We start from the raw sequence: 14,764 nt of genomic DNA, 5'->3' as shown, positions 1-14,764 counted from the left end.
ATTGTAGCGGAGAAAAGTGAATTAGAGAGACATGCAAGAGTTGCTGGCCAAAGTTGATTAGAAGGGGACACTGCAAGGATAATGGCAGAATAGCTGTGGCTGGAGTTTCTTGGGGAGGGGGGCAATTCAGAAAGTGCAGGATAGATACATCCCAAAGATGAAGAAGTATTCTAAAGGGAGGACAAGGCAACAGTGGGTGACAAGGGAAGTCAATAATATAGCAAAAATGAGTCGGAAGTTATATGATTGGGAAGCTTTTAAAAAATCAACAGAAGGCAACTTAAAAAAAAAACAAGGAGGGAAACGATGAAATATGAAGGCAAGCTAGCCAATTATATCAAATGCTTTTTTTCAAATGTATAAAATGTAAAAGTGAGGTAAGAGTGGATATTGAACTGCTGGAAAATGTCACCGGAGAGGTAGCCAAAGAAATGCTGGATGAATTCATAAAGTATTCTGCATCAGTCTTCATTGTGGAAGACACTGGCAGTATGCCAAAAGTTCAAGAGTGTCAAAGGGTAGAAGTGAGCATAGTTACATAGAAACATAGAAAATAGGTGCAGGAGCAGGCCATTCGGCCCTTCGAGCCTGCACCGCCATTTATTATGATCATGGCTGATCCTCCAACTCAGAACCCCGCCCCAGCCTTCCCTCCATACCCCCTGACCCCCGTAGCCACAAGGGCCATATCTAACTCCCTCTTAAATATAGCCAATGAACTGGCCTCAACTGTTTCCTGTGGCAGAGAATTCCACAGATTCACCACTCTCTGTGTGAAGAAGTTTTTCCTAATCTCGGTCCTAAAAGGCTTCCCCTCTATCCTCAAACTGTGGCCCCTCGTTCTGGACTTCCCCAACATCGGGAACAATCTTCCTGCATCTAGCCTGTCCAATCTCTTTAGGATCTTATACGTTTCAATCAGATCCCCCCTCAATCTTCTAAATTCCAACGAGTACAAGCCCAGTTCATCCAGTCTTTCTTCATATGAAAGTCCTGCCATCCCAGGAATCAATCTGGTGAACCTTCTTTCTACTCCCTCTATGGCAAGGATGTCTTTCCTCAGATTAGGGGACCAAAACTGCACACAATACTCCAGGTGTGGTCTCACCAAGGCCTTGTACAACTACAGTAGTACCTCCCTGCTCCTGTACTCGAATCCTCTCGCTATAAATGCCAGCATACCGTTCGCCTTTTTCACCGCCTGCTGTACCTGCATGCCCACTTTCAATGACTGGTGTATAATGACACCCAGGTCTCGTTGCACCTCCCCTTTTCCTAATCAGCCACCATTCAGATAATAATCTGTTTTCCTATTTTTGCCACCAAAGTGGATAACTTCACACTTATCCACATTAAATTGCATCTGCCATGAATTTGCCCACTCACCCAACCTATCCAAGTCACCCTGCATCCTCTTAGCATCCTCCTCCAGCTGACACTGCCACCCAGCTTCGTGTCATCCGCAAACTTGGAGATGCTGCATTTAATTCCCTCATCCAAGTCATTAATATATATTGTAAACAACTGGGGTCCCAGCACTGAGCCTTGCGGTACCCCACTAATCACCGCCTGCCATTCTGAAAAGGTCCCGTTTATTCCCACTCTTTGCTTCCTGTCTGCTAACCAAGTCTCCATCCACACCAATACCTTACCCCCAATACCGTGTGCTTTAAGTTTGCACACTAATCTCCTGTGTGGGACCTTGTCAAAAGCCTTTTGAAAATCCAAATATACCACATCCACTGGTTCTCCCCTATCCACTCTACTAGTTACATCCTCAAAAAATTCGATGAGATTCGTCAGACATGATTTTCCTTTCACAAATCCATGCTGACTTTGTCCGATCATTTCACCGCTTTCCAAATGTGCTGTTATCCATCCTTGATAACTGACTCCAGCAGTTTCCCCACACCGACGTTAGGCTAACCGGTCTATAATTCCCCAGTTTCTCTCTCCCTCCTTTTTTAAAAAGTGGAGTTACATTAGCCACCCTCCAATCCTCAGGAATTAGTCCAGAATCTAACGAGTTTTGAAAAATTATCACTAATGCATCCACTATTTCTTGGGCTACTTCCTTAAGCACTCTAGGATGCAGACCATCTGGCCCTGGGGATTTATCTGCCTTCAATCCCTTCAATTTACCTAACACCACTTCCCTACTAACATGTATTTCGCTCAGTTCCTCCATCCCACTGGACCCTCTGTCCCCTACTATTTCTGGAAGATTATTTATGTCCTCCTTAGTGAAGACAGAACCAAAGTAATTATTCAATTGGTCTGCCATGTCCTTGCTCCCCATAATCAATTCACCTGTTTCTGTCTGCAGGGGACCTACATTTGTCTTTACCAGTCTTTTCCTTTTTACATATCTATAAAAGCTTTTACAGTCCGTTTTTATTATCCCTGCCAGTTTTCTCTCATAATCTTTTTTCCCCTTCATAATTAAGCCCTTTGTCCTCCTCTGCTGAACTCTGAATTTCTCCCAGTCCTCAGGTGAGCCACTTTCTCTGGCTAACTTGTATGCTTCTTCTTTGGAATTGATACTATCCCTAATTTCTCTGGTCAGCCACGGGTGCACTACCTTCCTTGATTTATTCTTTTGCCAAACTGGGATGAACAATTGTTGTAGTTCATCCATGCAACCTTTAAATGCTTGCCATTGCATATCCATCGTCAATCCTTTAAGTGTCATTTGCCAGTCTATCTTAGCTAATTCACGTCTCATACCTTCAAAGTTACCCCTCTTTAAGTTCAGAACCTTTGTTTCTGAATTAACTATGTCACTCTCCATCTTAATGAAGAATTCCACCATATTATGGTCACTCTTACCCAAGGGGCCTCTCACGACAAGATCGCTAATTAACCCTTCCTCATTGCTCAAAACCCAGTCCAGAATAGCCTGCTCTCTAGTTGGTTCCTCGACATGTTGGTTCAAAAAACCATCCCGCATACATTCCAAGAAATCCTCTTCCTCAGCACCTTTACCAATTTGGTTCACCCAATCTACATGTAGATTGAAGTCACCCATTATAACTGCTGTTCCTTTATTGCACACATTTCTAATTTCCTGTTTAATACCACCTCTACAATGGCATTGGAGAGGGTCCAGAGGGAGGTTAATGGGAAGGATTCTGGGGAAAAAGGGGTTAACATATGAGGAATGTTTGATAGCTCTAGGCTCATACTCACTAGAGTTTAGAAGAATGGGGGGTGCAGGGTCTCATCGAAACCTATTGAATGTTAAAAGTCCTCATGATGTGGGGAGGACGTTTCCTGTGGTGGGCGACTCTAGGACCAGAGGGAATAGCCTCAGAATAGAGGGACATCCATTTAGAACAGAGATGAGGAGTAATTGATTTAGCCTGCGCGTGGTGAATTTGTGGAATTCATTGCCGCAAACTGTGGTGGACACCAAGTCATTGGGTACATTTAAAGTAGAGGTTGATAGGTTCTTGGTTAGTCAGGGCATCAAAGTTTACAGGGAGAGGGCTGGAGATGTATAATAAGTTAGCCATGATGGTATGGCAGAGCAGACTCGATAGGCTGAGTGGCCTAATTCTGCTCTTATTCCTTATGGTCTTTCTACTTACTGTACAAGTCGTGCCCTGGTTTAAATGACCAAAATGCAACACTTCACGAGTTAAACCTCATCAGCCATTCCTTGGTCCATTTCCCTGGGTCATCTAGATTCCTGTGGTAATCTCATTGTAACTTTTATATTATAACTTTCACCTTTTGCTTTATTTATTCATTTTTTAACTTATCGTACTGTTTATGTGTTGCACTATATCGCTGTTGCAAAGCGACAGATTTCACAACATACCTGTATGTCGGTGATAATAAACCTGATTCTGATTCACTATCATGACATCACCAATTTTGGTGTCTTCTGTAAACTTCTAAATGCATTAACAACAGTTATACAAATTGTTAATATAAATGACAAACAGTGGGGCCAGCACGGTCTTGGGCATATTAATAGACAAAGCAGAATTTTCAGTTCCAGCTCAATCAATGGTTTCCCATTGCACTGGAATTTTTTTTAATGACCAAAACGATAGACCATAATAGATTAGTGCTATATCTAGAAAGGTATACTTATTGCAAGAGCTGTTGTCTCATCCATTGATGAAATAACTGGGCCCAGCCAAGTCATCGGTGACCATGTTAATAGTTCGGTTCTTGCAACAAGGAGGACTATCGGTGTTGGTATTAAAAAGTCTGCACATTAAAGTTTGCCATTTATTACAACTGTTGTTTTACATTCCTGATGTTCATAGCAAAAGCTCAGACTACAAAATACATGGCTGACAATATTATTTAAAGTCAGCATATGGAGAAGCTTGTCAGGAAGTTGATAGTCTGCTAACTTTAACCTTTGTTTTGCTTATTTTCTCTGGTTGATAAACAATGATACGTTGGTTAAAAAAAAATTAAAGTCCACTGCTAGGAGCAAGCCAGGGGCAGATTCCCCTCCTCATTTGATCCTCAACATCAGATATTCCTGGGAGTCAAAGAAATGACAGGTAACGAGTATCTCTTGTTCTTCCTTTCAACATGTAAGAGATTAGGGAGCCTGAGGACATTAGAGGCACAAGTCACATGATCATACACTACAGGCCCCTCAGGGTAGACGGACAATAAAAAAGGTAAGTGACTGAACTGATTTGATTAATAATGATGTAGACTTCTTCTACTGTTTGCCCCCTAACTGGTTCTTTTGACCACTGGTCAATGCCATCCAAAATGCCCATCCCAGCTAGTCCCAAGTTGCCTGCATTTGGTCCATATCCCTCTAAGCCTTTCCTACCCATGACTCTGATGAACATTTAACAGGGCAGCAACTTGGACTCTGACATATGTCTGTGATCCTGCTGCTGCAAGTGAGTTTTTCATTCCACCTGTGCGTATACGTACTTGTGCATAAGATGACAAAACTCAACTTTGAGAGTTTGAAAAATGAAATGCCCTAGAGTTTTGGCAGCAGTCCAAGTTTGCCTCTATTTGCGGGCGCCGTGGTAGTGTAGCGGTGAGCACGACGGTATTACGGCTCAGAGCATTCTGGAGTTGAGGCTTCACTCCCGATGCCATTCTGTAAGGAGTTTCTGTATGTGATCCCTGTGGAATTTGTGAGGTTTTCTCCCAGTACTCTGATTTCCTCCCACAGACTGAAGGGTAATTGGTCATTGTAAATTGTTCTGTGATTAGGTTAGGGTTATTTGCAGTTTGTGGGGTTTCTGGGGTGGTGTGGCTTGAAGAGCTGGAAGGGATTACTCTGCTCTGTATCACTAAATAAAAAAATAAAAAATAATGTAACTGCAGTTAAGTCCCACATGCTTTATTGTGCAAGCCTAAGCTTGTCAATATGCACAAAGGAATCACGGAGTGGTTTAGCCGTAAAATTATACCATTCTGTGCTAGATTTGAGATCCTGGTCTTAAACACCTGCCAGTGTAGTGAACCAACTATGCAGTGATCAGGCTTCTGGTAAAGTTTCATCACTTGAAGCACTGTGTTGCATAATGTGATTTCTACACTTATCCCTCATGCAATTCCAAAATTTAGTTTTTTTCTGTGCCATTTTCTCCTGGTCGACATATTCATTAGGGATGTAGGAGGTGTTAATGGGGGTCAAGATCAACAAGGTCTTCACATTTGTGCCAACACCTCCCCTGCACATTTTAGCAGTTCTGATATTACAATTGCATTTCCTGTGATAACGCTGTCATTAAAAACGAGCCAACACACAGGAAATGAAATTACTTCCTTTGAAGTCAAACATATAGAATGAAATTTTTTTACAAAATTCTCTAGACTATTTCTCACTTGATACATCCTATCTTTTTCAAAATCAGATTAAAACAAAATTACACATGGCTCTGCAAGTAAACACCTCCTAATTCAATCTATTCTGTTCTTGGAAATACATGGACATTCTTCTGCTTATTTCAAAGTTATCTCTATCTTGAAGTCCTCGGCAATTACATTGAAGTCCATCCCACAAACCAGTCTAGAACTCAGTAAAATCATTTGCCCAATTATTGGCGGCTTTGAGTTTTTTTCTTCAGGTGTGTTTGATGAAGTACAGATAATAAAGGCATGCTTTATGTTCATATTTCACACACATTGAACAAAAAGAAAATGGTTATTTTGTTTGGCTTATCTATAGATCAAAGACAGTCGCTACGCTCATTACCCTTCTCTGTTCTTAAGCTTAAAACACTGCCTTCTTGAAAATCATCAGATCTGTAAGAGATTTACACTAATGTAGTGGCCTGTATAAAAGTAAGCACTTACTTACAAACTCAGCAGAATGGCAAGAAATGGCGAACGTTCAGTTGCCATGGTGATGTTCTGATATACCAAGAACTGGAGCATAATAAATGGTGTTCACTTCCTTCAGATGCATTGAAGATTCTAGATTTAATCACACGTATTTCAAAACATTGCACCCGTACTGAAGGGAGCTGGACATCTGAACAGGAGGGTTTATTGCTGCTGCACGGGTGGGTGTCAAATTAGAGTTGCGTGGGGGAGGGGTGGGAACCAGAGCACCAGAACAGATAGTGGAGCAGTTGTGGAGAAAGATGTTGTTAAGCCTACTTAAAAGGTTGGGAATCAGTATGTGGGACTAATACGAGGAAAGCTGCAAATGCTGGACTTTCAAGCAACATACAAAAAAATTGCTGGTGAACGTAGCAGGCCAGGCAGCATCTCTAGGAAGAGGTACAGTCGTCGTTTCGGGCCGAGACCCTTCGTCAGGACTAACTGAAAGAGGAGCTAGTAAGAGATTTGAAAGTGACTAATGTTCTGAGCTGCATCGTTATCATTTATGAGAACAAGGGTGACAAGGCCATCTGCAGCAATAGTAGGGGCATATCACTCCTTTCTGTTGCTGGAAAGGTCCTGGCTAAGGTGATGCTTCAGAGACTCATCAGCAACATCACCGAGTCAATGCTGCCTGAATCGCAGTGTGGATTTAGGAAGAACAGGAGCATGATTGACATGATCTTCACAGCCCGGCAGCTTCAGGAAAAGTGCTGGGAGCAACATCAGGACCTGCTTATGGCCTTTGTCGACCTCTCCAAAGTATTCAACACTGTGCAAAGAGAGCTCTTATGGGATGTCCTTCTTAGGTTTGGCTGTCCCAATAAATTTGTTAACATCCTCCGCCAGTTCCACGATGGGATGACTGCTCGGGTGACCGTAGGAGGACAAGAGTCCGAGCCGTTCCTTCTACGCACAGGGGTGAGGCAGGGGTGTGTGCTAGCACCAGTGCTCTTTAACACCTTCCTCTTGTGTGTTACCAAGCTTCTCCACAACGAGATTGAAGACAGCAGCGGTGTGGCAGTGGACGTCAGATTAGATGGCAACCTCTTTGACACCAGGAGGCTCCACGCAACCCCCAAACTCCGTAGAGAGTGGGTCCTGGAGCTGCAGTATGCAGACGACTGTGCTCTTGTGGCCCATACTCTGGAGGATCTTCAGACTGTCCTTGCTGTGGCGGTGAGAGCGTACAGCAGGATGAGGTTGACTGTCAATACCACCAAGACAGAAGTGGTTTGCCAGTGGAGTACCAGTGTCCCACCCACTCTACCTGCCTTTACTGTTGGTGATGAAAAGCTGTCAGTAATGCCATCTTTTAAATATCTGGGGAGCATTCTCTCTGAGGATAGCGGCATTGACAACAACATCCAGAGCCGCATTAAACAGGCATCAGCTGCCTTTGGGAGACTTCGTCCCTCCACATAGGTCACCGTATACCAAGCGGTCTGTGTCACCACCCTCCTTTATAGCTGTGAAGCTTGGGTAACCTACAGCCACCACATCACGTCCTTGGAGCACTTCCACATAAGCTGCCAACAGTGTATCCTGGGAATTACCTGGTGTGAGCGGGTGCCTCACACTGAAATACTTGTAAAGACCAACTGCAGGAGTATTGAGGCCATGATCACCCAGCACCAGCTGCAGTGGCTGGGGCACGTGATAAGGATGCCCCCATGTCGGCTACCCCGCAGAGTGTTATACGGCCAGCTACATCATGGTTGACGCTCGGCTGAGGGCTGAAGAAGCGCTATAAGGATCAGATGAAGAATGCTTTAAGGAAGTGCAAGATCAGACCTGAGGACCTGGAGGATGTTGCTGATGACCATACCATTTGGCGACAGCTGTGTAGGGACGGGGTTCGTAGTTTGGAGATGGAAAGAACAACCAGAAGACAGAAGAGAGCCAGGAAAAATGCAGCCATGGTTACCACCACTACCACTTATACATGTCCCACCTGCAATAGAGCTTGTGGGTCCAGGAAAGGACTGTATAGTCATCAAAGATCTCACCGTTAAAGGAGTGGACATCGTCATTGGATTTCAATGGACAATCGAAGAGGAGAAGAGGTAAGTGACCAAAATTGCACACGATACTCCAAATTATGTCTCACTAACATCACATCCACTCTTCCGTACTCAATACGTTGATTTATGAAGGCCAGTGTGTGAAAAGCTTTCTCTGCAATCCAATCTACCCGCGATACCACTTTCAATGAATTATGTACATTTATTTCCAGATCCCTTTGTTCTACCGCACTCCTCAATGCCCTACTGTTCACTGTGTAAGACCTACGCTGGTTGGTCCTACCAAAGTGCAAAACCTTGCACTTGTCTGCATTAGATTCATCTGCCCAAAGTGACTAGTTTTAAGGCACCAGCAACACACCTTTGCCTCTTCTCTTGCCAATAGAAATGATTCTGGCTGGGCTTTGTAGTTAACGCATACGTGAAGGCCAGGAGCTGCACTTGGTTGTCAGAGGCTATTTGAGATGAGTGCTATTTAGTGCATTTAATAAGTAGTGGGAGATTTTCCCCACTACCACCCTCAGCTATGACAACTTCAAGGGAACTGAGATTTGCTAGATGTGTAGAAAAGTATAAGGGATATAAATAGCATAAATACAAGCAGGCTTTTTCCATTGAGGTTGTGTGAAACTACAACTAGAGGTCATGGGTTAAGGGTGAAAGGGGAAATGCTTAAGAGGAACATGAGGGGGAACTTCTTCACTCAGAGTGTGGTGAAAGTGTGGGACGACCTGCCAGCACAAGTGTTGGACGCAGGGTCACTTGCAACATTTAAGAGAAATTTGCATAAGTGCATTAATGAGTGGGATATGGGGGGGCTATAGGCCAGGTGCAGCTCAAAGGGACTAGGCAGATTAACGGTTCACCGTAGACTAGATGGGCTGAAGGGCCTTTCTCCGTGCTGTAGTGTTCTATGGTTCTACAACGTACAGTGAAATGTGTAGTTTGTGTTAACAGCCAACACACCCGAGGATGTGGTGGGGACAGCCTGGAAGCCACACGTTGCAGTGCCAACACAGTAGGCCCATAATGTTCAGCAGAACAACACAGGACACTACAAGCGATGAACAGCAACAGCAAGCACAAACCACAATCCTCCCTCTCACCCAAGCACATAAACAGTCCTTTAACCTCAGGACAGGCCCCCAGCCAACACAGACCTGGGCCTGCAGACATTGGGCTTCGAACTCCCCAGGGAACTTGCAGGGATCTGCAGACGCAACAGGTTTCAACTCCCAGAATCTGATAATGCAAGGCACAATGTTGTAGAAGACTTAAAAAAAAAATACTCTGGAGCAACAGCTTTCCAACTGCAAATAAAAGCTGTCCATTATTTCCCTTATTGCACTGGGCATTCAGAAGGGCTCCTTCCTGGCCCATGTGCATTGAATTTAATTGTTGCCCACTATGCTGCTTTGGAATCGTTTAATACTGCATCCCTTCTGTACCCTCATTCACTGAGACTTCAGGGTAGAATAACTGAATGTGTGATTTTTTTTTTGTTAAACTTGCCCAGTGTTTACACGGAGATTAAGATGACCAAACTTCAACCCAGAACACCTTAAGAAGTGAGTAAAAGTAATGATAACATTGGAAAAACCTGTATTAGGTAGAATTTGAAACCTTCAAGTTCTAACACCAGTCGGAGTAACATATAGAAAGAAATACAGAAAAGTATTATTACATTTATAATTATTGAATTTCAAATGTTTCCATAATAATGTAAAGATTTTCCTTCAGCATTAACAGTGCAGTCGGCATCAGCATTATTTTTGCATGAATACACTGGGGCCCAAGCAAGGGCCGTCTTACACAAGAGATAGTATTGAGCATAAAATGACATCCAGCGCTGGGAAAAAAAAATACACAAGCCTATGTCATTACTTTAACTAGTCTGGAATGCAAATGCAGGATCCTTGAAATAAATGTCATCACTTGGAATAATGCCACTGACCTCTCAGTCATAATTCACTGTCATAAGTCATAGAGCCACTGTCCAAGTATTGGTCAAGTTAATAATGGTGTTTGCCCTGACCTTAATATAGACTAGTACCTGCCACATGGGAAATTCAGCAATCAGGAGTCAGTAACCATGATTAGTTCAATTGTTACAAGCAGATCAGAGCAAATTCATCTTCTTTTCCAATTTATGCACCCAAAAGTGTCAATTAAAAAAAAGTGCTCAGTTTAAGAGGGAGGGACACTCAGAGTTTGACTTGAAATGAGATCCAGTGATGGCTGATTCGCTCCTTCCAGGAAGTCAACCTTGTCTGCTGCTTGCTGTTCAGGAATGCTTTTTCCCTGTGCCTCTCCATAGCACGAGGCAGACGCTGCTTTGTCCTCATAGTACATCGACAGTTCATCATTATTAATGATGTAATCGGAGTCGTCCACATTTTGATGGTCCTGTGTTTTAGAAATAAAACCAGCTGTTACAGGTACTGACAAAATCCCACATTGAGATTCAGATGACAATATCGTTTGTTGGAAGCTTGGCTGAGTCACAAAATACAAGAGCACAGAGATCATGGTAGGTTGGTTTAAAACACTAATTGAGCTACAGCTGAGTATTATGTGTATTCCTGTTCACAAGTGTATTTAAAGAGGAGATTTAAGAAGATGTTGCCAGAGCTGGAGAACTAGTTTTGATGAACCTTAGTAGACTGAAGTTAATCTCTTTGGTACAAAAGGGTAATTTAATTGAGATGAATCAAATAATGAATGGCCAAGATATGGTGAAAACTTCCCTTTGCAGCAAGGACAATAAGTAGGAACAAAGATGTAGTGTAATAGGATGTTTAAAAATATTTTCCCACTCAGTGCCATAGATGTCTAGAACTCAAGTCTGAAATTATCTGATCCCACTTTAAAAAATGCAGAAATAGCTCATGATGTGCTTTGATAAATTTTTTAAATGCTTTCACCACTTCCTGCTGAAATCCTGTCCACTGTAAAACTGAGATTTCTTGTTGTCGTTTTCCTGTTGTATTTTGCAGGCATGATGATGTCAAAATGTGCAGTACGCGTTAATGCCTGATGGAAATTGGACGTCTTACAACCTTCACGGTTTACAGAAGAGTACATCAAAGTGAAGTTGTGAATATTGCACAATCTAAAGTAGCCCAGGGCTATTATTCTAATGCATTAAAAATAACCTCTTAATTTTCATACAGAAATTAATTACTAGCAGACTTCTGTTGTCAAGGTCTCTATCGTTTTGTGTTGCTACAGATTCATGCCGGAAAAATTGGTGGAAGAGGTCTTCCTTGCAATATTCTTGGGCCATTGTTCCTCTTCAGCCTGCATTCTCTCTTCCTACCCGTTGTCTTGATTCCACATCTGCCCAGCCCTCTGTTCCGTTTATCCTGAGACTCTGCTTCACGAGTGCTACTCTGCCTCCATGGTCAACACATTGAGATTTGAGCCCCACAAGCATCAATGTTTCTCATTGAAATGCACAGGGTGGCTTTTAATACTTAACGAGAGCAAACCATGGAAATAATTTCTTCATGCAATAACATCCTAACTCCATGATTTTCATTTGGTGGTTTTCAATTTTGGGTAAATGCCAGTTTCCAGGTGTCACTGCTTCAGGAAAAATGATGGTTTCTACTTCCTTCATCACAATAACATTACATTTGGGTGAACACTTGAAGAGCGATAACCCAGGGTTAGGAGGTAGGATTAAACTAAGTAACACACACGGCTAAGTGGACCATAATTTAGTAATATTCAATGAATCTCAGCAAAGCTTAGGCCTAGTTCATAGAATGGTATTGGTATATTATTGTCAGATGTACCAAGATACAGTGAAAAGCTTTGTCTTGCATACTGTTTATACAGATCAAGTCATTACAAAGTACATTGAGCTGGAACAAGGTAAAATAAAAACAATGCAGAGTAAAACAAGTGTGGTGCAGGTAAATGATAAAGTGCAAGATTGTAACAACGTAGATTGGAAGGGCTAGAGTCCATATTATCATACAAGAGGTCTGTTAACAGTGGGATAGGATAGTAACACTGATCTGATGTCATTTATTTTTATTTAGAGATGGAGCACGATTACACCCTTCTGGGCTAATGAGCCCGAGCTACCCAATTCCACCCATTTGACCAATTAACCTACTAACCCATACATCTTTGCAATGTAGGAGGAAACCAGAACACCTAGAGCAGGGGTTCCCAACCTTTATTATGCCATTAGGCATCCGTTAGCTTTGCGAGACCATGGATCTGCACCTGGAAAGTCTTCACTCTCCAGGGCGCAGGCCTGGGCAAGGTTGTATGGAAGACCAGCAGTTGCCCATGCTGCAAGTCTCCCCTCTCCACAACACCAATGTTGTCCAAGGGAAGGGCATTAGGACCCATACAGCTTGGCACCAGTGTCGTTGCAGAGCAATGTGTGATTAAGTGCCTTGCTCAAGGACACAACACGCTGCCTCGGCTGGGGCTCAAACTCATGACCTTCAGATCGCTAGTCCAATGCCTTAACCACTTGGCCACGTGCCCACTACCATGGACCCCTACCATTAACCAAGGGGCCCGTGGACCCTGAATTTGGAACCCCTGACCTATAGGAAACCCACACAGTCACGGGAAGAATGTACAACCTCCTTATAGACAGCGGTGGGAATTGAACCCGGGGTGCTGGTAAGGTAAAAGTGTTACACTAACCCCTATGCCACTGTGCTGCCCAAAATGGCCATGATAGGACATGAACCTGCAATCTTCTGATGACTTTGTATCAAACACAAAAGTTAAATGGAAGAAATAAGCAAGTACGACAGCAAACAAAAATATGGACTGCAGTAAAGTGCGTTCTTGAACAATTTTATTCACCGCTGTGCTGTGGTGTGTTGGTCATGTAACAAAAAAGCAACAGTCAACAATTATAAAGAATAAAAAATGATACAAAATATAAAGTTAGAGTTTAAAGAGCAGGTAAAGAATAAAATGTGCATAAACACATGAGACCCAGCATGTACTTACAATTTAAACAGCATTATAACAAATGGTTTATAGTGCTTACAGTGCAGTAACAGGGGTTACTGCGAAGGGGTGGGGGAACTAACTAGAATGATTGATCAGATTCACTGCTGGGGGAAGGAACTTTTAAGACGGTGTGGAGTTCTTGTTTTAATAGCTCTGTCGCACTTTCCAGAAGAGAGCTTTTGGAAAAGGCAATTCAGTTTGCAAGGTGGGTAATGCTCACAGTGTTTTTTTTTCTGCCCACTTCCTTGTCCTGGATGCATGCAGGTTCTGCAGTGATGGTAAACTGCAGCCAATAAGTTCTAGTGCTCTAGTTCGCTGTAGTTGAGGATGGTACACCAAACCAGACTGTAATAGTTTACGTGAGAACGCTCGCTATGATGGCAGTAGAGAATTGCGCTGCAGAGGCATGAGAGGGGAGCTAGCCAAAGCTGACTGGAAAGGAACCTAGCAAAGATGACAGTAGAGGAGCGATGGCAGGAGGTTCTGGAAGTAATGTGGAAGACACAGGATCATGACATCCCAGAGAAGATTATTTCATTCTAAAAGGGGAGATGAAGCAACTGTGGCTAACAAGGGAAGTTTAAGACAGCACAAAAGCAAAAGAAAGGGCATCAAATTTTGCAAAAATTAGCAGGAAGCCAAAGATTGCAAAGCTTTTAAAGAAGGCAACAAAAAAAAGGGGAAAACTTGAAATATGAAGATAACCTAGCCAATAATATAAAAGAATACCAGAAGATGTTTTTCTGCATATACTGTATAAAGAATAAGAAAGAGAGGGAGGGGAGGAGAAGATGGCGGTGCGACGCAGCACGCGCGGCCGTTCCAAGTTGATATCGTATTTGTTAAATAGGGGCCGTGCACAATCCTGCTTTGATGGAGACGGACGTGAGAAGCACGGAGGAACATCTGGAGAAACTTCTGAAGTGCCTGCTTCGTTACTGCTGCTACTGTGCGATCGAGAATCTCCGGAGGGGAAGGCCCCAAATCCTCGGCTTTGCCTATTGCCTGTTGTCAGGGTCGGAGTCGAAGTGCTCGGCAGAGATGGTGCTCAGTGTCGGAAGGCTGGTCGGAGGCTCGAAGTTTTTGGACGGACTCAGAGTTGGACTGTGGTTGGGTGCTTCCAGGATGCTGCATTGGCAAGTTTGCAGCATTGGAGGCTCATGGCAGGGAGAGTTTCTCCCTTCAACCGTCTGCGTGAGATGATGGGACTTTCAAAAGACTTTGAGACTTTTTTTCAACGTGCCCATGGTCTGTTCTTAATCAAATTACGGTATTGCTTTGCACTGTTGTAACTATATGCTATAATTATGTGGCTTTTGTCAATTTTTTTTAGTCTTGGTTTGTCTTGTGTTTCTGTGATATCATTCTGGAGGAACAAATTATCATTTCTTAATACATGCATTACTAAATGACAATAAAAG

At 43.0% G+C, this 14,764-nt stretch overlaps 1 protein-coding gene and 1 long non-coding RNA gene across 2 annotated transcripts in view; one reads left to right on the top strand and one right to left on the bottom strand.

Annotated features, from left to right (window-relative positions):
- Window positions 1-11,513, top strand: part of LOC134345176 (uncharacterized) — a 55,149-nt gene extending 43,636 nt beyond the window's left edge. The window contains exons 2-3 of the long non-coding RNA XR_010017626.1: window positions 4,565-4,649; window positions 11,348-11,513. This is a non-coding gene — a long non-coding RNA (uncharacterized LOC134345176). The remainder of the gene's footprint in view (window positions 1-4,564; window positions 4,650-11,347) is intronic.
- The window catches only part of LOC134345172 (sodium/hydrogen exchanger 9-like), a 585,864-nt gene continuing 581,064 nt past the window's right edge, over window positions 9,965-14,764 (bottom strand). Inside the window, exon 16 of the mRNA XM_063045405.1 lies at window positions 9,965-10,757. Within this exon, the coding sequence (XP_062901475.1) occupies window positions 10,539-10,757 (219 nt within the window). The 3' untranslated portion in view covers window positions 9,965-10,538. The remainder of the gene's footprint in view (window positions 10,758-14,764) is intronic.

Source organism: Mobula hypostoma, chromosome 4 (genome assembly GCF_963921235.1).
Source record: "Mobula hypostoma chromosome 4, sMobHyp1.1, whole genome shotgun sequence".
Classification (NCBI taxonomy): Eukaryota; Metazoa; Chordata; class Chondrichthyes; order Myliobatiformes; family Myliobatidae; genus Mobula; species Mobula hypostoma.
Note: the sequence above shows the minus strand (reverse complement) of the source record. Positions and strands in the feature narration are given on the sequence as shown.